The 25,245-nt window shown below is 33.7% G+C and overlaps 3 protein-coding genes across 3 annotated transcripts; 1 reads left to right on the forward strand and 2 right to left on the reverse strand.

Annotated features, from left to right (window-relative positions):
- Positions 1-681: 681 nt before the first annotated feature.
- Positions 682-7,766, reverse strand: LOC108227592 (protein argonaute 4A). The gene is made up of 23 exons (XM_017402828.2): positions 7,626-7,766; positions 6,229-6,480; positions 5,941-6,146; positions 5,644-5,859; positions 5,433-5,569; positions 5,248-5,345; positions 5,062-5,159; positions 4,784-4,955; positions 4,594-4,710; positions 4,397-4,504; positions 4,208-4,270; positions 4,021-4,134; positions 3,769-3,937; positions 3,570-3,682; positions 3,344-3,481; positions 3,043-3,173; positions 2,875-2,940; positions 2,442-2,505; positions 2,236-2,347; positions 2,075-2,148; positions 1,274-1,368; positions 1,155-1,186; positions 682-1,040 (listed from the first exon to the last, which is right to left on the reverse strand). Exons 2-23 carry the CDS (start codon positions 6,475-6,477, stop codon positions 865-867), a joined length of 2,748 nt encoding a protein of 915 aa, XP_017258317.1. The 5' UTR covers positions 6,478-6,480; positions 7,626-7,766; the 3' UTR covers positions 682-864.
- Positions 7,767-12,701: 4,935 nt separating this feature from the next.
- Positions 12,702-16,296, forward strand: LOC108224999 (probable U3 small nucleolar RNA-associated protein 11). Its single transcript, XM_017399784.2, has 9 exons — positions 12,702-12,839; positions 13,109-13,215; positions 13,299-13,389; positions 13,530-13,621; positions 13,702-13,795; positions 13,869-13,948; positions 14,759-14,839; positions 15,608-15,707; positions 15,817-16,296. Exons 2-9 carry the CDS (start codon positions 13,160-13,162, stop codon positions 15,907-15,909), a joined length of 687 nt encoding a protein of 228 aa, XP_017255273.1. The 5' UTR covers positions 12,702-12,839; positions 13,109-13,159; the 3' UTR covers positions 15,910-16,296.
- A 649-nt stretch (positions 16,297-16,945) lies between these two features.
- LOC108224905 (L-2-hydroxyglutarate dehydrogenase, mitochondrial) lies at positions 16,946-21,502 on the reverse strand. The gene is made up of 5 exons (XM_017399665.2): positions 21,112-21,502; positions 20,277-20,558; positions 19,604-20,040; positions 18,544-18,703; positions 16,946-17,188 (listed from the first exon to the last, which is right to left on the reverse strand). Exons 1-5 carry the CDS (start codon positions 21,427-21,429, stop codon positions 17,078-17,080), a joined length of 1,308 nt encoding a protein of 435 aa, XP_017255154.1. The 5' UTR covers positions 21,430-21,502; the 3' UTR covers positions 16,946-17,077.
- Positions 21,503-25,245: the final 3,743 nt, after the last annotated feature.

Raw genomic sequence — 25,245 nt, forward strand, 5'->3', positions numbered from 1 at the left:
TACAGATGATTGATCGACAAGAGCAAGAGTTTGTCGTAGTGGGAGTAGACTGCTATCTAATGAATTTAAATTGATACTTTTGCAGACAACCAATAAAAAAAATTGGAGGAATGCATAGATTGGAATTGATACACCGCGACATGATTGATATTTGTATAATCAAAACATAATGTTTATTCTATTAAAACTGGGGATATTCTATTAAAACTGGGGATGAACTGGGAATGTTTCGAAGTTTGATATTTGTATAATCAAAACATAATGTTTATTCTATTAAAACTGGGGATATTCTATTAAAACTGGAGATGAACTGGGAATGTTTCGGAGTTGCATCTTTAACATCTTTTTGACTTTTACAACATTTTAAAATTAGATGAACTAATATTGACACTGCCATTTCTTCTATTTAAATGAAGCTATAAATTATTGATGCCACACAATTATCATATTCTCATAATATTTAGGTTTCTGACAAGCGAAAATACTCCCATGTGCTACACCAATGTCAATTTATTCAAAAAGGTTGGGCTCGTTCCATTGGTTATCTTTCATGCTTATTATTCCAGGAACAAAACCTGCAAGTCTTGATCTTTTTCCTTCTTTGACTACCCCTTTTAATGCATTCTCTTCTTTGTTTTGATGAACAATGCAACTTCAGAAGACGGTAATAGCAAAACAAAATGCAGCCGAAAAAGTTCAAGTGCTTAACTAGCAACACCGGACTACCAAAGTTACAAGTTCAGCAGCAGATGCTGCTAACTTACTGGGCAGCCAAAAGGTCTGCAGTTGATATACGTGCATACTAAAATTCATAGGAGGAGCCAAGAGCTCAGTTGCTACTTAAAAACTAACTTATCAGCAGCACTAAACGAAGAACATAGAGCAGCAAACATTTTTGTGCAGCTTTGGAAGTTCAGGCACAGGTGGCGCTCCAACACCAGTAACACCTCCGTGGGACGAAGACGTCTCTGACATTTCATCAAACTTCTTGAATAGCGAGACTAGGCTGGCCGCCAAGTGTGCGTAGCGGACAGGTGCAACTGCAAATGAGAAGGAAGAAAAAACATCGTCAGATGAATGGTTAAACAACCTGTATGCAGAAACAACCTGTATGCAGATATCACTTTTTTATTGCATTGGTCGTAGATTATCACCTATGGATATCGCATTGTTGCTTCTCTGGTAGCTGCATCATCATGTAAGAGAAGATATTAGCAAATAATGAAACTGTCTTGAGACACTGTTAAAAAGAGTAATAAAGTGACCAACTTACACATAGGACAAGGCATGAACAAGTTCCTGAAGGTCATCAGCTGAAAAACCAATCTCATCGTATAAAACATGGTAATGAGTTGGCCTTGTTGTCCCCTAGACAGATTAATCAACAAGCAACTTAGGTTTGAAAAGGAAAACAGAAGTAGGCAAAACAAAGAACCAAACGTCATGACACAGCCAGATAAGAAAAATATTAGGTGTCTTATTCTTGTTGTATAGCAATAGACCTGAAGCGACTACAGTTTCAATATTCCATATTACTCTGCTACTAAGTATCATATCTGGACCCTGGCAGTCATACATATCTGTCACACCACCTCAGGTTTCAGTTTTATCAAAAACCAAAGAGTCAATCAAACAAGAGTAGCATTTTAAATTGCTTTAAGCCACACTTATCTATTGTAATTGCGAATGTAATAATATGGATGTTGCTGTGGTGAAGGGGCTCAAATGTCATGTAATACATTGAAGGAAAGATGGTCCTTAACTAGGTTTTGACTTTCATGGCAAATGAGGTTTTGTCTTTCTTGAGTAAGAATATAATTTTGTTTTCAGCATCTGTTGTAGGAGGGCAGGGAGTGGCAGCCTGCCTTTACTTGACGTTTGGGTAAGTCTTATCCCAAAAGCTATAACTTCTAGTGATGAGAGAAACTACACTAGCACTTATTACCATCACAGATACACTATTAAAGCTAGCTGCTGTTGTTGACATGGGCTACCTAACAAATGAACCATACCCTAGACAATAGTGATGAGAATAATAGAACTATTATTAACATATAGAAGCTTAAAAACTCACTATCATCCCAGCATGTGCACACATGTAGAAGTCATTGTTAGATGGGTGACAGACTTGTGTATCAATAACAGTTCCTGCAGGGAGTAAAAACTTATAGATTTAGAAGAAAAAAAATTGTCCCAGAAAAGGTTTTAGAGGGAGGAAGAATTTATAGTACTTACCAGGAGGAACATTGTCTTGAGATCCTTCTAGGAAGAACTTCGTGTGGTGGTTCTTTTGAGCAACAATCAAAGTGAACTGTGGTGACCAATTTTCATCTAGGAACTTGCAAGCCTGAGAGAGCAAAGAACATTGAGTTCCATCACAAGACCAAAAAGAATCCAAAGCTTATTCACAAAAGGTAAAAAATGCTTTTGGGAAGAAAAACCTCAATTATCTGATCCAGCTCCTTGTTTAGAACCTGGTTGAATTGTGATTCGCTGACACCATCCCTATAAAGTGAAACAAACTACATTACTACACAAACCAACTGCAAAGTTTCAGTAACTTTATAATGGCTGCCACACATGTACCTAATCAGAAAACTTCGAGCTACTTCAGGCTAAAATTAAAACTATGATTCATTGTTGATAACTCATGCCTAAGTTAGAAGATAGCCCTAACTGGCAAAGACATGATGCGGCCATAAACAACAGAATGGTAAATAACTATTGTTTCAATGTTATATCATATTTGATGCTTCACATATCCAACATAATTCACAGGTAAAGCTGTCATAATTAGTTATCAACAGTACAAAATTTTACGACTAGAGTTGAGTGGATAAACACACTTCAGCATTTAATAAAGCCGCAATAAACCTGAATATTATAATTTGACTGGGCTTTTGTTTCCCCGAGCTTGTATAGAAGTCCAACAACAGCTCCCTGCAACGGAAGCCATACATATATGAGTAGATGTGGTGGAAAAACTATTACCGTAAAAAAAACTTAAACAATTGAGCAAGTCATTCCCTACAGTTAATTTACCTTACAATACCACTATCATTATTGCCAGACCCAGGTTTAAAAAGACCATCTATCATCTCAACTTTAGGGGACTGGGATCGAACAGATGCCCTGTAGCGCGAAATAAGAGGCCAGTGCCTTGAACTGACAACCTAAAAAAACTCAAGGTAAACGAGGACATGCATTAGTTAAGAGAAATTACTTATTATGCACTATAATGTATAAGAATGAAAAAGAATATTAGTAAAATAAGAGCATTTTATCTTAATAAAACACCAAAGCTAACAGCAGAATTAAATTAATGGGGAGTAGCCAAACTTACTGCAGCAATTGAAGGCACATCAGCATGACCAGGAGATCCATGCGAGACATCCATGCCAAATATCATGGTAGGCTTGTTTGATACAACAGGAAGATTTCGTGCAACTTCACCAGCAAGCAAAGAGTTCAAGCCACCAAGCTAAAGGACAGAATACTAATTTAAGCCAGAATATCACACAAGATTTCAGTTGCAAATATCATTCAGAAAGATAAAACACGATGATAACCTTGGCATTAATCTTCAGCAAAAGGTTGTTCAGATACTGGTCATTGACCCTGAAGGGACACATACACTGATTAAAGATTCCAAACTCTGAGAGATTCTTCTTCTTCCATGGACCTAGACGTAAAAATAAATTATATCATAAATTGTTATCACTACTAATTAGCGTAGAAAAACATGCTGAAAACAAGTATATCACCAACCATATAAGTCACAATTCTTCCTATCAGGAAGAAGACACAGAATAAAGCGTGGAGGTTCCGTGGGGAATTCTGCCATCAACTGATCAAACATTTTATCAACCCGAATTGGTGGCGGTGCTCGTCTAAACTGTGCCAACTCCTCAACAACAGCTTTTGGTGGTGAGAATGACTGCAGAATGGATTGCCACATATAATTACACATAAGCTGTAGAAAATATTACAAGTCTGCAAAGAGGGAATACTGAAACTCACAATTCCCTTTGTTTCTCCGATTCTCGCCAGATCTAGACAGATGTTGCGAACATCACACCGGGCAGAAAAATTGACAACAGCCCAGTCCCCAATTTTAGCAGGCTCTGCATATTTCTATTCATGGATGCCAACTGCTTTAGTACCATATCAATATTTGCTTCATGTAATAATTTGCATTTGCGTATACCTTATTGTTAAAGTTCCATCGACCATTTCGAGTAAAAAGTTCGTCATTACCACCTGCCTTCAACTGCAGCACATAACCACTCAAAAAAGTTGAGGATCATTAAATGATCAAAATTGACCAAAAAAGGTAGGAAACCAGGGGCAATATATTGTACACCAATGTTAAGAGAACAGATCATATCTACAATACCTTTGGAGCAACAAGAATTCGACCATCTATCTTAGTAAACTGACTCTGGATAGTAACACCACATGAACGTAGCATTGGGTCAGCAGCATAATTGTTGTTTTTCATTGTCTGCACCAGTGACCACATAAAATATTATTGAACTACGTTCATTATAAAAAGTAGATGAGATCTGCAGCAAAAACAAAAATTTAACATACCTCAGTCAGGATATTTATCTTTTCCTGAGGCTTCTGTCTTGACTTTTCTACCAGTGATGATCTCTGAATAACAGTTAATGCCTTTGTGTAGCGTTGCAGCGAAACAAGAGTGCAAAACTAAAGAGGGATATCCAAGGTTAATATTGATATAAAGTTGCTTGGAGAGTAGTAGTAAAGAAGAAAATTCCACCTCAATCGGGAAATAAGTAGGCCGTTTTGGTTTGCCAACATTAATGCAGGGTAGCTCTGCCGAGTATTGTAACTTCCTCCCTTGAGTTTTTACAAAATAGTCATACACTGACAATTCAATATTTTCAGCTTCGCCATTTTCATCTTTGGAACTGCGGGACCTCATGGAGAACCTAATAATATAGATATGCAACCAACTTAAGACGAATAGTTACTGAAAATAAGGCTTTTCAGTGTGCAACTGAAACAACTAATATGAGATAAACAGTGAAAGCTTACATCTGGTCTTGGCATTTGTTCTCACTCAATCCAGTAATTTTGTACTCCTGGTTGGTCGTCGTGATCTTGATTCTCAGATTTTTAATCGTTCTTTTGGCCTGTCAAGAACAAAACTTATGCATTCTATCAGCCAAAATGCTAAATCAGAGAGCAAGCACTCAAATTTAAACAGAGCAAACCTATTACCTTTGCCCAGTCAACCTGAAACGGATCTCTACAATTTTGATTGGCAATTATAAAATCAACCAGTGGCCCTGGCTGTACTATTGTCGTTGTAGACCCATCTATACATACATATACGAGGATACATTACCATATAAGATGAGAAAAAATTTATTGATGGCAAAAAAAAAAAAAAATAGTAAATTTACCCATGTTTAAGGATAGTCCGCCTTGGGTAGCTCGAAAACTGGAATGAAACCCTCTGCAACCAAGGACGCCTCCTCCTAGATCTGTGAAATTCCTTGGGCTATCATGGAAAAATGACTGGCGGACAAGTAGACATCCTCTGCACGAAAACATAAAAGAGCATAACCGATGGAACAAAAAAAAAACACAAAAGATATAGAGTATTTTACATACTGTTTTGCCGCAATCTGCCTCAAGATAATGTCCAAGACTCTCAGAGCCTCTTGAGAGTTCTCTGTCTCTTGACCTCTCAAAGCATTTCCAATAGCCTGAACCGGAATCTTGGCTGCAAAACTAATGTCTACTTTAATTGTTTTAGACTGGGAGGAACGCCTCATCCTCTTGATGTCACCCCCATTTGGACTGCCACTTCCACCATTCTCCACAGTCCTAAAACATGTTCCCCACATCAGCATCAGAAAATAAGTCTAATTATATCACATAAAATGGAGGTCATAAAAATCACTTCACCTCTTTGACACAACAGCATCAAGGACAACTGTAAACACCATTTTGTTGCGCGGGAGAGAACCAACTGTGAACAAGCTCTTCTCCCCGTCGTAAGCAAAATCCCTGCCTCCCAACTCAGATTCATAAGTCTCATAGACTTTGTCCAGCACTTTCCTACCTATACCTTTTCCCTCGACAGGGCGATCATCCTCATAGAAGAGAGAAATCTACACCAAGAAAGGGGGCATTAATAATGCAAAACAAGGAGGAACACCTATGGAGAAACACGAATGCACGACAAGAACTTACACAGTAGTGATAAAAGTGGCCACTAGTATTACCAAAGCCGACTTTGAAATGATTGGTAATAAATGTCGTCTTTCGTCCTCTAGACCCAATACCGGGCCTTTGCATTAGGACTCGCTTTGGTTTTGATGAGTTGTTATTAAGATCAGGGTTCTTTTCTGGTTCCTTTTCTGGTTGAACTTGTTCAGGAATAACATCTGGTGGTATTTCAGCTGGTGGTGGGGGCAGAAGCTCTGAATCGGGATTCTCCATTTCCTATAAACCATGAAGCATAGTCAATAAATCATTACATTAAGTATTAGGATCCAATTAAATGGCTGACACTTCTCATTGCATAAGCCATCTTTATAAATTGATAGCAACAAAAGTAAAACTAACTACTCCAATTCTATAAGAGTTAAGTTGACCACAGAGCTGGAAAAGCTAAATATTTGAAGCGAAGGTATGTACTTGTAGTATTAGGAGAAGGTTTAATCTTTCATAGCAAAATACTACTTGTTACAAGAAAAAATACTAGTGAGCGGAAGATTAAAACCTAAACAGTCTTTATTAGCGGAAAATAATATACAATAAAATGGAGACAATGGACACCTAAGTAAAAAATATGAAACAACTTTAATTTTTCAAGGTCAAGAAACCATGAGCTAGTTATAAATTTGGGATAGTAAGAGAATTCTCATAAAACAAAATCAAGAAAGGATAAGAAATACTTTTACAACACACTAAAAAATACAATATCTGTCTTACTTGCCACCAGATAACTAAACAAAAATCAAGTATATTTATCTTCCAAAATCAGGCAACTGAGGTAAATTTGCAGGAGAGACTGAGAAACCCTAATGACTTCAATTTTACAAACTTACCCTTTAATAAAATCCTTCACAATGTGAAGGTAGGGAGCAGCAAACTAGGGATTCTTTTAACAAACTAAACAACACTTAAGGCTCTTCAAAGATCTAACCTTTATGGCTGTAAATCGACAAAAACACAGAGGGTTTTACCAGTGGGGCTAAAAATACTTAAAAATTGAAAGCAAAGGGGGGACACACACACACATAGTATTGAAAAGATCACAGATGAAACCATGGCCGGCAGCAATTATTTCAAGGATAAAAACCTAGAAACAGTAAAATACAAATTGGGGTTTTCAAGAATGTCAAAAAACAAAAACAGGAAGAACAAAATTAAGCCTTTTACCTAACATAAACAGAAATAAAGAAAAAACAGACATGCAACACAAAAGAACACAAGAAAAGGAACAAAAGATGAAGGTATCACAAGTACATTTGAAAACAAACCCCCCACACAAAGCCACAAACCATAAACGAAACAAATTCAACACAAGACACACACATAGTAACAATTAAGGTCAAAGAAACAAGGGTTTCATCAAATTTCACCTTAGATGAAGAACAGTGGTTTCTGGTACACAGAGAGAGTGAGAGAGAGAGGGAGGGAGAGAAAGAGATGGTTGAAGAACAGTGAACAAGAAAAGGTGTGCCTGTCTGGGGTAAATATGAAATAGGGAGGGGGCTCAAATATCAATCCCACTTTTTACTGAAGTGCATTTAATAATTCATGTACTAGCAGTAGCTGATGCCAAGCAAAACATGAAAAACAGATGGAAGCTACGGTTACAATTTTTACAAATACAAATCGACTATCCACATATAGTACTACCAATCTTATCTAAATTTATTTCGGCTGTGTAATTGTATTTAAGACACAGTTGACTAGGCTTTCACCGCCACTCTGATCAAGTAGTTACAGTTATGCATCGAAAGAGTAATGCCCGTGCGTGCGTGGTAAAAACAAATAGTACCACAGTAAAAACAGAACACCTGCTTACCTTCTGCATTCAACGTAAACTACCGACCCTTGACACATTTCTATTTTCGAAATATTTTTCATCAAAAGTTATAAGTTATTATTTCATTATTTTATAAAAAACTGAAAATTATATCTTAAAATAGATTAAAAGTTATTTTTGGTGAAATATTTTTTTTACTTTTTCAATTGATAAAATATTAATAAATTTCAGTCAAAATTTAGTCAATTTGTCCGGCACAAAACCAAATGTGACAACTAAAAAGAAACAAAATATATTTTCCCGATCTAAACATAATTGGAATTAAATGTAATATTTATTCAAACCGTTACAAAAACGAAAAAAAAAATAGAAGATGCGAAAAATAAATTCTTGACAAATATATCGAAAAACAGGGGTTCAATATAATGTGTGAGTAGTTTAAAGTGGCGACAACGAATGATGTGGATCTAACAATAAGAATAGTACGAGGGGGGTTTGGTCTCCAAGGTTTGAAGCTTGAAGAGGTCACATCGCCTCCAAAATGGATAAGCACCAATGTTGCTACCTACCTGCTACTTTTATTTTTTTACCCTGTAATTTTAAATAGCCGATGTCCCACTTATATCTCGTGACAGACTGGTACAATACGTGCATGGATCTTTTACTAAGACCCAAGATTAGTTTTGTACTGGGCTGGCACTGGCCCAAAACATCTTCGAAACCCAAATTTTCAAGATTTGGAATTTTGAAAATACTTGGAAATGAACAAGCGGAAATATTAGGTGCGGGCCGGATTGGAGGAACATAACCGCAACAGGTTGGGAACATGAACACGAACAACTTGTTCTAAATAAAATATATCTTGAAAATATAAGTAAAGATATACCAGAATTTGATTTATTCGATCTAAGCGAAGCTTCATCGGCCTATGAGATCTCATGTGATATGACCTGAAAATAATATAGGAAAAAACAAAGAAAAATTATAACATGATATGTTATCATTATAAAAGTCTTAAGCTTGTCGTTTATATCAATGATATAAGATCACGTTTGTGAACATGTATTTCATTTCAAATTTTGGATTTCAAATAACATGATTTGAGATGTGATTTCAAATAAAATTTGAACATAACTTTTTTTATATCCAAACATGTCATTTGATTAAGTCCTGTAACTTAAATGAAATTCGAGTTTCCAAACTTGTCATAAAAAGATTTGATATATGAACATTGCAATGGGATCTGGAACTTTTGGAACACAAATTTCTTGTATTACAAATACAGATGCTCATAATTCTTAACATAAAATATCTTTAACTGAGATTTTTGCATTTTCATTTCAAATCTTACACGTACAACGTATAACCAAGATAATCATATAATTTCCAAAATAAAAGATGTTAAAAACAAGTAAAGTGTTAAAAGGAGAGATGAAACGATTGTGATTACCCAATCGACATATATAAGGGAGCTTAACAAGTTTGGGAGATGCTGATACTCGTTTGAAGATATACCTTGAACAGAAAGAAGACGAAAGATAAACAAGAGCGGCACAACGGCGGATTTGAATATAAAAAAGCACGAAGAGAGGGAGAATGGACGATTTAAATATATAGAAGTAGGGTTTGGTAGAATAAAGAAGATATTGGGTTAATGGGCTAGGAATTTTGGGCGCGGATTCAAAAATATAAAAGCAGGGTTTAATAGAAACAAAATAGCACGTTATAAGTTATGGATCGGGGCGAGTAAAAGCGTGAAAATAGGTAGAGCGGACGATGTAAATATATATATAAGCAGGGTTTGATAGAATACGTTATAAGTTATGGACTGGGCCGAGTAAAAGCGTGAAAATAGGGAGAGCGGACGATGTGAATACATATATAAGCAGGGTTTGATAGAATAAAGAAGATTTCAGCTAAGGGCAAGGAATTCTCGACTAGGTTGATTTGAAAATATAGAAATAAGAACATTCAATCAGTACTAGACTATAAGTTGGGGGCTGGATCGATTAAATACATAAAAACATAACATGTATTATGGTAAATGATATTTAAATAGTATATGATTTATATAACAATATTAAACAAGTCGGATTTTATTGTTTAAGTAACTCGAAAATGTTGTTTATTTTTTTAAAAAAAGAACCTACTTGAAATGCAAAATCCCGACCTTAACTTGTATTTTTGTGGTTTGGATGTATGCAGATTTGAGGTCGTGTCAGATTTTGTCATCATAACCTCCTTTTAACAACTCTATGGTTCAAATTTTTTTATTCCAAAAAATAATTGTGAGTGTAGTTCAGATTTACGTACTTCTCTCGATTTGTTATTTAACAAATTTAATTTTGCATTTTCTAACCATTAATGAATGAAAAAACATCTCACTCATCAATGTATATATTCGTTTATAACACAAAGAAAAAAGTGATGCAATATATGTTTTGTGTTGTATTTTTTTATTAGGAAAAATTATCTTATAAATCACGATGTATCTTACATTTAAATTTAGTGTCGTATTTTAAACACCAACATTCAAATTTACATTTATATACAGTAAAAATAAATAAAGTCAAGGCTGAAACGTCATAGACCTATTTTAATTAAAATTGGAAATCTTGTAATAATTTAATTATATTGCAGTATAAAATTTTAAATCGATGACATGAAAATTTAAAAACCAGAATAGAATTATACCTTACAAAATAATTTATATGATATATTGTTATAGATAAAGTAACCTATTACACATGTACTCCCTCCGTCCCCCTGAGTAGTATACATTGGGGGACGGGGACGTGACACGGACTTTAATGCTCCTGTAAAATGTAGTTGTGTAACTTATTTTTAAAATTTTCTTTTTCTGAATTAAAGTTTGGATGTTATATTTTTATTCAGAAAAAGAAAATCTCAAAAATAAGTTACGAAACTATATTTTATAAGAGCATTGAAATGCGTGTCGAGCAGTTGAAAAGAAACGTATACAATTAAATGGAACAGAGGGAGTAGTATTTAAGGACCGTGAAATTTCGGGATCTTGATGTCCCATTTGCAAAATGGGGGTTGAATGCAAACTCTTATATTTCAAATTTTTTGATCAATAATAATCTTTAAGTTTATACCGTAACAAATAATATCAAAATATGAACACAAATATACCAATATTAAGATTAAAATTAATATATTGATATTAATTTCAGAATGCTACAACAACCTGGAAAACTTGTTTTCCAACCTCTAATATATTCAATCAAAAATAATATAATTATCAATTTATTTCAACTAAAAATATTAATGAAATAATTTGGGTTTTTCTAATTTGTGCCCACTAACAACTACTTTTTAAGTGAGGTGAAGGATTTTTACTTGTCCTGCTTTTTGTGCATATGCAGGGGACATGATTATTAATGAGTATTAGTCAATAGAAATACTCCACCCACTCAAAAAGTGGTTGTTACACACACTAGAAAATCTGAAATAATTTATAATATATATTTGCACTATTGATCTAAATTTATTGTTAAATATTTATATTTTCTTGTTTAAATAAAATATTAGAAATGATACTCATATCTACTTCATGGTCTCATAAATTCATTTTTTAAAAATTTGAGATATGAGTTTTAAATCGATTTTTTAATCATACATAATTTCAACGAAACGATTCCTAATCCACTTTTGTTTTATATATATTTAATAAGTTATTCATATATATAAAACACTATATTATAATAATTATTGTAGAGTTATTTTTATTCTTTCCGTCTGGAAAACAATGACCCTTTGATTTTTTCACGAATTTAAATATGCTTGAGAGAGATATTTATAAATTATTTTTCTAAATATTCTTTTTTTCCAAAGGCAAAAATTTTAAAAATTATTATTTACAAATGCCTCTTCTAAATTAATAAAATACGTGGAAAAAGAGAGTTGGCACATTTTTGTGGAGGATTTGCATTTACTTATTATGTTTGCGGGTAGATTTACGCTCTCCGTTTTAAAATATAGGTTGTTTGAATTTTTGGCACACGCATTTAAATTTTTTGACCGGTTAGTTAAAATTATTATTTCTAAAATTTTCTTTTCTTGAATTATAATATTAATCACATATTTTTATTCAGAAAAAAAAGGTTTTGAAAATAATAATTTTAATATGCGGCGAAAAAATGTGCCAAAAATATTAGAAAAATTACTTTGTATACTATTTTTTCAATCTTATTTTCAAAAATACTACCTTCTCTAAAATCTTTCCAAAAATACTATCTTTTTGAAAATATTTTCAAAAATGCGGTGGTTGCATATGCAACCATATATGCAACTGCAATTCCTGATTTCAAGTTTCAGTTTTCAAATGTCATTTTCGACATATATATGGATTAAGTCGCGTCGAAAATGACATTTGAAAACTAGAACTTGAAATCAGGAATTGCAGTTGCATATATGGTTGCATATGCAACCATAATATTTTTGAAAATATTTTCAAAAAAAGAAGGTAGTATTTTTGTAATTTTTTTTAAAAGATGATAGTATTTTCGAAAAAATTCTTTTAAAGTTGATTATGAATAAAAAAAGCCCAAAATATTAGTGGGTTAACCGGGTAAAATCGGGCTCAGGCCGCTCAGCCTAAAATAGCAAGCAAACAAAAGCCCGCCCAAGATAAACAGTAAACAAAGTGGGCCAAATTGTTCAAGGGTTGTAAAATATAGCGAAAGCCTCTCAGAGGACTTTTGCAGGACGAAAAAACAAGGGGGAAGAGCTTGCAGAGAAAGAGGAGGCTGAGTCGCCACTACATACTATTCGCCAATCTGTAAGTTGTTAATGTAGTCTTGTAATTCTTTTTTCGGTACTGGTTTATTTTCGATTTTTATCGTCTTTTCTGCCTTGAAAGCGGCCAATTCGAGACTCCGGATTTATCGGTGGCAAATCGATGTTTTGCTAGTTATTTAGTGGCTAATCTCATACTTAACCCTATCTAAATAATTAGGAATCTCGCAATGTTTTTTCAACTTGAATAGACTGTACGTTATTTCTGTGATTTTGCGGTATTCATAGACGTGAAAGCTTTTTACCTGACAGTTAGTAGCGGACTGCTTCATTCGGAAATAGTTGCTGTTGTTGCTAGTAGAAATGTCGTCCTTAAGGAATGCTCTTCCCAGAAGAGCTCACAAGGAACGAGCACAACCGTGAGTTTCTCGAGACTCAGAAATCTCGTTAACTTCTTGATTTTGACCTTGTTTTAACACATGATTTCTTGTAATTTGAATAGGAGTTCGAGGAAAAAGTTGGGGCCTCTTGAGAAACATAAGGACTATGTCGTGCGTGCCCAGGCCTTCCACAAAAAGGAGGAAACTATTAGGGTGAGTTTTGTGTGCCCTTCTTTACATCGATGTTGGTTATATGTATCATCAGCTACACAATTTTACTCGTGTTTTTCTGTAACTTAATTATGAATTTTATTTAGAAGTACTTAAGTTGTAATTACTTCTTCTTCTTACAGAAACTCAAAGAAAAGGCCGCCTTCAAGAATCCTGATGAATTTTACTTTAAAATGATAAACACAAAATTGGTTAACGGAGTCCATATGCCAGAGTAATATTCCTACTTAAACTTGACTGGTTTCTCCCGTAATTTCATTTCTTGTTTTAGTCTGATCAGTGACTTCATTGCAGGAGCCAGGCAAATAAGTACTCTGAAGAAGAGCTTATGTTGATGAAGACCCAAGATATTGGATATATTATGCAGAAGATTCAGTCTGAGAAGAAGGTCAACTTTTACATTCAGTTTGGCTGTAAATATATCAGTTTCTTCAAGTTTGTTTATAAATATGTGTATGCAGAAAATTGAAAAGCTGACTTCCGTGTTGCATTCTACTGACAATCAACCATCAAACAAACATGTACGCTTTGCAGAGGACAGGTGAGATTCTCTATGCTGATAAAAGCACATTGCTTCTGAGATGCAGTCTTTTTTTTTTTTTACTGAGTTGTAGTCATTTTACATTCTGGTATTTCAATAAAACTTTATGTTCTTTAATTTATAAATATGCAAATTAGGTTTTATTTTCCGTGGGTGTGCATCATGTAGAATATCCTTGTGCTTATTATAACGGTAAATCAGTTTATGTCACCATATGTAAGTCATTGTTCAGATACACCATTCTTAACTTAGTAGAGAAATCATACAGCAAGCTGAAAGAGTTTGTGAGAGAAAAATAAACCTTAATTAGAGAATTAACCGACGGAACTAAGGGAAGAGAATACTAAGGAGTGGGAGAATGTTTTCTTTCTTGACATATATTAATTGAATTGTTTATTTTTTTAAATTTATAAAGCATATCAGTTCACACATTTTATAGTACCTGAACATATATACATTGCAAGATGGGAGTTAATATTTTATGTATAGCACCATCTGTTATGCCCTAGGGTCCACTTTTGCAAAGATGCTCTCATGGTCCAGTTATGGTGTCGGCAGAGGGTCCTGATGACGGAATTGAATTACAAGTCGCAATAAATCATTTAAACGCGTTCCTAAAAATTTCCAGCAGTTCTTAAAATGACTTAATTCGTATTTTAACGACTAAGGTAGCAATACAGGAGTGGAGCTTGTAGAAATTATTCAATTGTCACCTTGAAGAAAGTGAAAGAAATAACAGTGGATGATGTACAGCCTAATTTACTGGCTTCTCGTTTTCTCTTACTGTTGTCTATTACTGGTGTTTTGTAGGGATGAAGCTAAAGAGATTTTGGAACAGATTTCAAGAAAAGAGAGCATGCCTACTATTGACATCCCATATCGAATCAAAAAGTGAGCAATATTGTTTTTGTTGAGTTTGTGTGCTGTTTTCTTGGATAGCGGATGTTAAATTACTGTTGTGTTCACAGCAGCAGTATATTACTCGGTCCTTATGTCTAATACTTTTTTGTGTTAAATAATGAAGTCTGATCCTTTTTTTCCTAGCTTATTTTTTTAAAATACATCATAAAACTTCTGACAGTTTACTCTAATGGAAACTCAAAGGGATCTATACAAACATAAATGGCATTATTTTGATATATTCTATACCTTAGTATATTATTAGAATTACGGTATAAAGTCTTGCTTAAAGTGGAGAACTTTACTCTCCCCTTCTCTTTCCATTAGCAAAATTTTCAGAGGACAAGCTCAGTATTGACGGGCAGAATTAGCCGTTTCTTTGATCTTGTTTTTTTAGTTCGTTTCTTCCAAATATGCCAGAGTTGTAGTGGCTTGTTCAAGGAGTCAAATTGTTTGTAGCTTGTTCGACGTGATTTTTCTTCTTGTCTACAAAAAATAAGGGATGATACAAGACATCACTACTTGTGTTAATTACTTAATTGTACTAGTTATAATGTTTACACTTTATGACTCTCCAGACATTTAAATATACTGTGTCGCTGTAATGAATACAAGTCTGTGATTACAGGACATGCAAATCTAGAACTACTCTATTTTCACTCTTTATAATAGAGTCCTTAGTACAAGTATTGTTGCACTCAGGAGTATTTAGTTGACTGTATTCTGTTCATGTGGTAAAATCCGAAACTTAAATTGCAGGAAAACGAGTGTGTCATACAAAGAGCTGGAGGAGAGAAAAAACAGACTGAAGGGGTTGGAGAAACTATACGAGGATATGGCATTGAAAAAAGAGCTCCAGGTACCGACGAAACTATCTTCATGACATTTTCCCCCCTCTTATTTATAAAAAAAATTATATTTTGTCTTTTGAAAGTTACGTATGACTTAAATGCGCTTTGATATATTAGAAAAAGGGCAAGAAGCGCAAACTTCGTGAAGATGAGATAGTCAGTCCAACATCCAAACCAGTATACAAGTGGCGGCAAGAAAGAAAACGTTGAAGCTCCATGATATCTAAAGTTTATCGTCTTACCCAGCTGATTATCTACATCTAATGTGACACTAGGTGCTTGAAATTTGTTTGTTGATGTGTTTAAATTCGAAGATGAGTTTATCAGATGTCCCAGAATTTTCCTTGTGATTAGAGGCAAAGTTAAGGGGAAGCTTCATTCTCTAGAGTAGAAGCAGCTTACATGTATCTTCAACCTTTTTAGTTTTTACCTGATAAAAACAATCCAGCTGTGTACTCATGCATAAAACCCTAAACAATAGACAGTGTTATTTGAAACTGTTCTGATTCCTTTGTATGAGCACATTCAGTTCCTGAAGGGACTTGAATTTCCGGTAAAATTTGTAGTGTATTATAAATAGTATTATAAATAGTTCAATCCGTGTTTTCTATCTTGCCTTGCAATGGTTAGCAGTTTAATTAATGAAAGCAAACTTGATGTAGTGAATCATATTTTACAGGACTTGATGGTGCATTTTATTAAGATCATATATTGTTGCCAAAACCATCAAGTGGCAAGTCGATTTTCAAAATGTGTTGCCCAGTTACGGATAAGTTGAAGACAAATGATTAACATGTTAACGACTGTTTGTATTGCCCAAGTACTATGGTATGGAGACAAGAATCTTTGATCCAGCACTATGCAAGTTTGTGGTCTCTCTGGTGCATGGTTCCCGCCAGTAGGTGATACTTATTCTGTATGTACGCGGTAGGTGATACTTATTCTGTATATACGATATACATGGCGATACTTATTCTCTATGGTGCCCAAGTATGCTGTATGTGCTGGTACGTGATACCTGTTCTGTGTACAGTCTGCTCTTGTTAAGGGATGAGCAATCATCTATGTTGTGCCCATGAGTCATAACTATATTCCTTCACTCTGATTTAGACCCATTGTATACGTTAGTTTAATTATCAATCAATGTTCACAATAATAGTTCAGAAGAACATCATAGGACGAAGGCCAAATTGGTCATCCCCTTCGCAATGTACTGTAAACCAGAAGAGGCCTATACATTGCATGGTGATTCTATGAATTCGATGCATTTAAAACCACATGTGAATGCCTCATGCCTAAACTTCAGTGGTGAGTGGTGTACCATCTTTACTATAGCCAATTTTACAACATATCTGAAGTTTTAACCGGAAATGGATTATTACAAAAATCTAGCAGCAACGTGCTCTGCAATTGCCATGCTTGATGTAATTCCCGGTGATTCAATTCCAAATAGGTTCACAAGACCAGGTATCCCATGGATCTCCTCTCCCTGCAAAATGGTTCACATATAAATATTAATAAATTCAAAACTATATTGCCTAAATTTAAATTTAAACATTCCTCACACCTTCCAGGCAACACACAAACAATATAGATGCAGATATACAAGAAACTGAATTTATTCCATCAGCTAAAAAAGAAAAGCAATATGTAGATGCTCCATCGATTTTTTTAAAACATGAAAACTCCATATTAACTATCATTATTTCATTCAATCCATTGGCACTGGCTTATGAAAAGGCAAACAGTAGCTGGCTGGAGATGGGGGAACTCTTTAAAGTGACAGCCACTGTTCACTCGGTTCTATTTTGGCAATTGGCTTCTGTTCTCAGTGTCATGGTAAAAATCTTTGCATTGATAATGCAAGCAATATTTCATTCAACACCACTCAGAATTATAACAATCCACCTTTCCTCATGTTATAGCCGTCCAATTAGAAGAATTTAAAGGCCAGTAATTTATTCACTATAAAACAAATGGAGATGATTGTATAGTATAAATGAAAAAATGTAAGAAACAAATGAATAATACACTCAATCATAAATTTGGCAAAGAAATATTACTTTCTGCCCCATCACTGAACCTGGATTAGGGCCTGTATTATTAGACTAAAATAAGGACTTATTTCGAGAAAAAATTTCATATCAACATAATATTTTTTAGTATTAAGTATTTAGTAGGTGTTTTATATTCTATATTTGCAGAAATAAGTCACTTATTTTCAGAAAAAAAATTCATATTTATGTACTCCCTCTATCCCTCTCATTTCTTTACAGTTTTTTCACACTGCTCGACACGCATTTAAGGCGCATATAAAACATAGTTCTATAATTTATTTTTAAAATTTTTCTTTTTTGTATAAAAAAATTTAAATATCAAATTTTTATTCAGAAGGAAAAAATGTTCAAAATAATTTATCAAACTATCTTTTACGAAAGCATTAGAATACGTGCCGAGCCCCCGTCCCCCAATGTAAACAAATGAGGGGGACGGAGGGAGTACTTTTTATATAATTAACGGACTATTTTCTTAAAATAAGATAAGCCAAACTGTAAAAGAGAATACTATTACTGTAGATATACTTGTGCATAAACATAATAATTAAAATAATCTTTATACGGCCTATATTGTCCAAAAAGACAATAGAGAGTCGCACAAACCTCCTTTCTCGAGATGCAAAAAGTCAAAGGAGACTAGTTTCAGGAAGAAGGGAGCCAGTCACTAAACTACTACATTTGTGAGGAGAACTTTGCTTCCAAGAAGGTAGTTACACCAAAAATATTCTTCAAGAAAATTGGCTATTGAACTAACAAAGAACAAGAAATTGGAAAAGATATTGGAAACCTGTATGACGAAATCAACAGAGCCATGTCCAGGACCAGAAAGTTTTGGCCGAATTCCAGCATAGCTAGGCTCCAGCGATCCATCCTTCAGGTCAGGATAATACTTCCATATCTCAGAATAAAACTGATTTGCACGGTCGGCACATACAGAGTAATTAAACCTGGAATAAGGTTGACAAATAGAGCATTAGTAAGTAAAGCACCTTTGTTTAATAATATGATTGAGAATACTTCATTATTAAAAGCAATGCTAAAAAGGATCAATGTTTTCCATGACTGAAAAAGAAATAAAAACCATCTAATTAGATTGTACAGTTTTTTTAGACCTAACAATTTAGTAAAGAAATATGTAGAGTGTTCTTTTCTATCAAGTCACAAGGCACAGCATGTAGGGACCATGCATACATCCTATAAGTGCAATATTTGTAAGATCAATGAGCATATTAAACTTCTTTCCGCATGCAAGACTAGGCAACTAAAACGCTGCGACTAATCAACCCTCGAAACATAGTTAAACAAATTAACCGAGAAATAAATTAAACAATGAGATGATTAAATTGAAAGCACAATTCATAAGTGTTCTGGTATAAAGTAGTCAAAGCTTAGAATAGGTGCCAGGCAAACAAGACAGAAACATGGCCGACGAGTATGGCCCGTAATATACTTCCTAAAATTTATGTAAACATAATCTATACAATCCGGTAAAGTTGTGACAACTCAATCTATTAAGCACGTGAAGGGAATATATTCTGTGAACTTGAATTAGTTTTATTTCTGCCATGACATGTGCACACAGAACCTCAGACACTGACTCGAAAAATAACTGATCCATATCGACAAAATTGATCTAACTCAATCACCCTGTATTATTTTCTAGAGATGACCAGCAATGACATGCTTTTATGAACCATTGTATCAGCATAATGATTCCAACTGGATCAGAACTTACATGCATCTTGCACAATCACAACTTATGAAAAAAGTAAAGATGTCAAATTGAATCATGACCTCATTCTATGAACAAAGTTGAGCAAACAATAGCGTAAAGAAACTAAACTTACTTGTTAAGAAAGCTTGATATATCGTCTATACCATCTATCCATTCAACGTCGGGGCCAAATTTGACTTGTCCATTTAAATCTAGAGTAACATGAACACCAAGGCCACCATCCTCAGGTATAGGATAAATTAATCGCTTGAATGGAGGAGCTTTAATATTTGTTAAAGTGAAGTAGGAGCCACGAGCATAATATGAACCAGGAATAGCTCCACAATTAATGCCACTGAATCGTTTTGCTAAGAGTGGCGCACTCAAGCCTGCAGCGTTCACTACAAGCCTGGGAATGAGCATAAGGTCTGGGTGCAATGAGGATCTTCCATCACAGTTTTCAAGATCCTTGGTTCCGGAAATATGAAGGTGGATATGATTCCCTTCAAGATGACCACCAGTTACAGTAGTATTAAAGGAGAAAGTTGTTCCATGACTTTCAGCCTCCCCCTAAACCCACAATGTGGTGACTATCCCTGTCAATATAATTACAACTCGAATAGAAGCAAATTGAGATGGTAATGCTCAATAGCCTTTTGTTTGAAGTAGATTGGCTCCAATTCTAAATGACCCTTCTAATTTTTCATTATTATTGTTTAAAATATTTTATTTTATGCTAGTTTTTAAACCTTTCTAAAAAAGCATATAGCCAAATTTGTGCTCGAGAGTGCAATTACATGTCTTACCAACAAAGATAGCATTAAGGAATGAGTATCAACAATTCCCGAGGCGGATGACAATATAGCTTTCACACATTGCAATTCAGGCTCCATTCTTTTAGCTTCATTACCCTCCATCATTTTCAGACCATCAACTCCATTTTGTAACCCTTGATCCATAAGAACATTTAACTTTGGAATTTCTGAAGATCTGGTGGCCACTATAAGCTTACCAATCTTCTTATAAGGAATCTCACGTTCTTTGCAGTAATCATAAAGCATTTTCCTCCCACTTACACAAAAACGTGCCTGAGAAACAAGATATTAGTACAAATCTAATTCCAGTGAAGGCAAAGAACTAACCATTTAAAAGGACTTGTACATTTTAGACTAATTTTAAAATACATAGTACGTAATAGCTTCAGCTCTTGAGTTCAAATCTGAAGGAAATTGAATTAAAGAATAAAATTAGTAACTTCCATGCCAATTTGTAAGAGTAGAAATTCGGCCTTTCTACATTATTTATTTTCTGTTCCAAGTAAAATCATCCCCCCACCTCAATTTTTTTTTAATCTTATTTCCATCCATATCCCTTCTACTTCAATTCCTTACAAAAACTCAAAACGCAACAGCAAAACTCATTCCAATTCGATTTACTGCTACCCCGTGCTTTTGTTCCTAACAGAAGTCGGGATCAAAGCCTAAGCATCCTAATAAGACTGTCGAATATCAAAACCATACTATGCCTAATTGCTTACTATAAAGAAACGCAAGAAACCCGAAAAACCATATACATTGAAGAACCAAGTATCAACAAATACAACAAGCAACACATAGACAAGGGGGCTTAAAGAATGTAGACCTTGAGGGAGTTAGTGGGGTAATAGATGCCAGCGTGGACAACTTCACTGTTTCTTGAACTAGTTCCAGTCCCAAAAGTAGAAGCAGCCTCCACAACCAAAACATCTCTGCCGTGATTCACACTTAGCTGTTGGGCTATAGCTAGGCCCACTACTCCGGCCCCTATCACCACGCAATCCACCTTCTCTTTGCTTATCGATAAATCTTTGTTTCTACTTGTTACACTCTCCTTTTCTCCCTTCGTTGTTGAAGTATGATGAGATGCCTTCATATTCCTTCCCGTCACCACCCGTCGGATTAGCGTCTTCGCTTTCAACATCTTCTCGGCTCCGGTGATCGGAGGGATTGTTGTTTGGAACCGACTGCTTTCTCGGATTTTTCTTTTTGGACGTTGATAATTTTGTATTTATATTTAACTAGTCTAAATATGTAAATAAATTTCTTTTAAAATTTTGAATTTGATTTAATTAAATATTCGCATTTGAATTTTATTTAAAATCTTCCCTCGTGTATTGACGTTTCTTCGAATAAAGAATTATGCAAGAATTTTTTATTTTTCTTACAGAATTTGAGTTAAGACAGAGAACCGATCTTAATCGATTAAAAAATATATTACACTGCTAAGGCCTAAATATATATTTCAGAACCTTGGTCAAGATAAATCTTAATCATGGAATATCTAGTCATACTCGAAATTTAAACAAGTTTAGTTTGACCAACAATCTTCATTAGTTAGGATCACTATTTAGAAATAATTCTATTTTCATTTTTTATTATTATTATTATTATAATATACCTCCTTTCATTATTATAATAATAATATACCTAAACTAGCAAGGAGGAGATAGAGAATATCAAAAGTGTATGAAGTACAAAATATTGAATATTAGAAGTGTAGAAAATGAGAAAAATGAGTTTTTTATTCAAACAAATAAATAAATAATGATCAGTAAATCAATCATCAATATACTTATATAAAGGAGAAGCGAGGGGCGTGTAGGTGGCGCCTCTCATATAGCTCCGTTCTATTTTTCTAATTTTATGAAATTTTTGGATGAAAAATATCAAAAAAAAATTGTCTGAGATTAATTGATATGGTATATATCTTGGCATAAATTAATTTGATTCTGTTTCAAATTATTTATGGAATATAATAAATTGCAAGTATTAATCTGATTCTGTTTCAGATTATTTATGGAATATAGTAGCTTGCAAGTTTTTTAATCTGATTCTATTTCAGATTATTTAATTATAGAAAGGAGTAGCACACAAATCTCTCTACACCTATAAATACCCCGTTAGGTTGTAGAATTTTGAATCATCTAAACACAACCTACACTCTCTCTCAATATCACAGTTTGGGGGTGTGCATTCGGTTTGGTTAACCGAAAATCGAACCGAATAACCGAAATAATTTCGGTTCGGTTAATCAAAATTTATATTTCGGTTTGGTATTCGATAGCCAAATTTTCATTTTTCGGTTATTCGGTTATTCAGTTTTTTAACGCGGTTAACCGAAAACCGAACAGTTAAACGAAGTTTTATTTACTTTATAAAAAATATATCAGGTGCAGGTGACATTATCATATGAGGACCGGCTACTGGCTTCTGCCTTAAAACTTTTTTATTAACTTGGATTGTGAACTTAAATATTTTTAACGACTGTCTTAAAGTGACTCATTGGAGACTTGCAGTTGTAATTTTTAAGTAACAAATTATCTTAATGCTTGATGCAATGATGTTTATTTCAAATTATTTTCATAGCTTTCACTTTTCATTGGTTTTCTGAAAATTTCAGTTAATAATTTCGGTTTTCGGTATTAACCGAAATTTAAATTTCGGTTCGGTTACAAAACCGAAATTAATTCGGTTCGGTATTCGGTAGAGTTTTTCATAGAATTTCAGTTTTGATTAATCAAAATAAATTTTGGTTAACCGAATGCACACCCCTGATCACAGTGATATATGTTTGTTGGTTATTTTTTATAATATTTGTTTTGGTCGTCAAACGTATTTGTTGTTTGTAAGCTTACTGTCTGTTTTATTGGGCGATCGATGTATATGGCTAGATGTCATCAATCAGTTATGTTAAAAAGCCGTATGCTTTTTATATGCAGGAATTGGTGTATATGTCTAACAAGCAGTGTTTGGAAAAGTTAATGACAATGTTAGTCAAGAACATGATTACTTTTATAAAAAAAACACAATAAGAAAAGTTAATGATAATGTTAGTCAAGAACATGATTACTTTTCAAAAAATAATAATTAAAATTAAGATTCGTCGTGCTTTAAATCGTTAATTATATGTAGAAATTTATTATCATTTTTTCACTCATGAATTATAGTCCAATTTTGCAATTTTAAATATTAATATTGGTATTGCAGCGAGATGTTTATAATATAAAATTTATTTTATTTTATAAATATTAATTTTGAATCATTAATATAATTTTTATAAATCGCTGCAAATTGATTTTATTCTACAAATATTAATTTTGAATCATTAAGATAATTTTTATAGGCCGCCGCAACGCGCGGTTTCTCAACTAGTATACTTATATAAAGGAGAAGCATGAGGCGTTTAGGTGGCGCCTTTCACATCGCTCCGTTATATTTTTCTAATTTTCTGGATATTTTGGATGAAATCATATCTAAAATAAAAATTGTCTTTTTTAGTTTCGGATATATTGGAAAAAAGTTTCAGAATCTGATTTTGTTTCAGATTATTTATAGAATATAGTAGCTTGAAAGTTTTAATCTGATTTTGTTTCTATATAAAAGAGAAGCGAGGGGCGTGTATGTGGCGCCTCTCACATCGCTCTGTTCTATTTATCTAATTTTCTGAAATTTTCGGATAAAAAATATCAAATTTTAAAATTACCTTTTTTAGTTTTGAATATATTAGAAGCAAGTTTCAGAATCTGATTTTGTTTTAGATTATTTATGGAATATATCAGGTTGGAAGTTTTAATCTGATTCAATTAATAATGGGAAAGAGTAGCACACAAGTCTCTCTGCACCTATAAATACCCCTATAGATTGTAGAGTTTTGAATCATCTAAACACAACTTACTCTGTCTCAATACCACAACCCTACCTCTCTGGTGATAGTTCTCTTGCTCGATTTTTAACTCGGTGGTACCGTTCTTCTGCAACGATAAGTGAAGGCTGTTTATACAGTATTAAAAAGATAAATGTTGTTGCAAGCAAAGGTAGTTATAGACCGCTATGTGGGAGTCAACAAATTCAAATACGGGAGAAGAATATAGTCTTGACATGATATTGATGGATGATATGAATAAATTAACTATTAATGATGTATGTTTGTTAGTTATTTTTTTATAATATTTGTTTTGTTTATCGGACATGTTTGTTGTTGTTAATTTTTATATGATTTACTTTGTACACAGGAAAATATTATTCACGCATTATCTGTTTGCTCCGTTAAAACAACTTTTAAGTGAAGGTTGTTCATACAATATTAAAAAATAAAAGTTTTTTTTTTAACATAGGAACCCGCAGCCGCTACCCAGGATTTTTTAGTCGAACTTGTGACCAAGAGGATACTTGTCCCCTCTTTAACCAGCTGAACCAACCCTTGCGGGCTAAACATATTCAAACAAAAAAAATAAAAGTTGTTACAAGCAAGGGTAATTATAGACCGCTATCTCACGGATTTAAGTTATGTTTTTGTGCATCCAATCCAAAAAAATTGGAGGAAGGTGACAATGTAAGAACATAATTACTTTTAAAAAAAAACACAAATAAAATTAAGATTCGTCGTGCTTTAAATTGTTAATTACGTGTAGAAATTTATTTTTATTTTTTCACCATGAATTATAGTCCGATTTTGCAATTTTATATATTAGTATTGGTATTATATCAAAATTTTTATAATATACAATTTATTTTATCAAATATTAATTTTTAATCATTAATATACTTTTTATAAGCATCCACGAAATTATTACACTCTACAAATATTAATATTAATCATTAATATAATTTTTATAGGCCGCCGCAACGCGCGGTTTCTCAACTAGTTTATAATAATAGGAAATAGCTGATTAGAAATTACTATGTTTTTTGTAACCAAAAAAACAGGAACTAATACATTTTATTTTATTTTCGCCAG

This window comes from Daucus carota, chromosome 6, assembly GCF_001625215.2.
Source record: "Daucus carota subsp. sativus chromosome 6, DH1 v3.0, whole genome shotgun sequence".
NCBI classification, from domain to species: domain Eukaryota; kingdom Viridiplantae; phylum Streptophyta; class Magnoliopsida; order Apiales; family Apiaceae; genus Daucus; species Daucus carota.

What these genes read in the sequence shown, in the direction of transcription:
- LOC108227592 (XM_017402828.2), bottom strand. Translation starts at nt 6,477, where the DNA reads ATGGAGAATCCCGATTCAGAGCTTCTGCCCCCACCACCAGCTGAAATA. An exon ending in GATGCTGTTGTGTCAAAGAG is followed by an intron (nt 5,860 to 5,940) that starts GTGAAGTGATTT and finishes AACATGTTTTAG; the next exon opens with GACTGTGGAGAATGGTGGAA. An exon ending in GTTCATGCCTTGTCCTATGT is followed by an intron (nt 1,187 to 1,273) that starts GTAAGTTGGTCA and finishes ATGATGATGCAG; the next exon opens with CTACCAGAGAAGCAACAATG.
- LOC108224905 (XM_017399665.2), bottom strand. Translation starts at nt 21,429, where the DNA reads ATGTTGAAAGCGAAGACGCTAATCCGACGGGTGGTGACGGGAAGGAAT. An exon ending in ACCCCACTAACTCCCTCAAG is followed by an intron (nt 20,559 to 21,111) that starts GTCTACATTCTT and finishes CTTGTTTCTCAG; the next exon opens with GCACGTTTTTGTGTAAGTGG. An exon ending in CTGTTGATTTCGTCATACAG is followed by an intron (nt 17,189 to 18,543) that starts GTTTCCAATATC and finishes ACCATTTTGCAG; the next exon opens with GGAGAGGAGATCCATGGGAT.
- LOC108224999 (XM_017399784.2), top strand. Translation starts at nt 13,160, where the DNA reads ATGTCGTCCTTAAGGAATGCTCTTCCCAGAAGAGCTCACAAGGAACGA. An exon ending in CACAAGGAACGAGCACAACC is followed by an intron (nt 13,216 to 13,298) that starts GTGAGTTTCTCG and finishes TAATTTGAATAG; the next exon opens with GAGTTCGAGGAAAAAGTTGG. An exon ending in CATTGAAAAAAGAGCTCCAG is followed by an intron (nt 15,708 to 15,816) that starts GTACCGACGAAA and finishes TTGATATATTAG; the next exon opens with AAAAAGGGCAAGAAGCGCAA.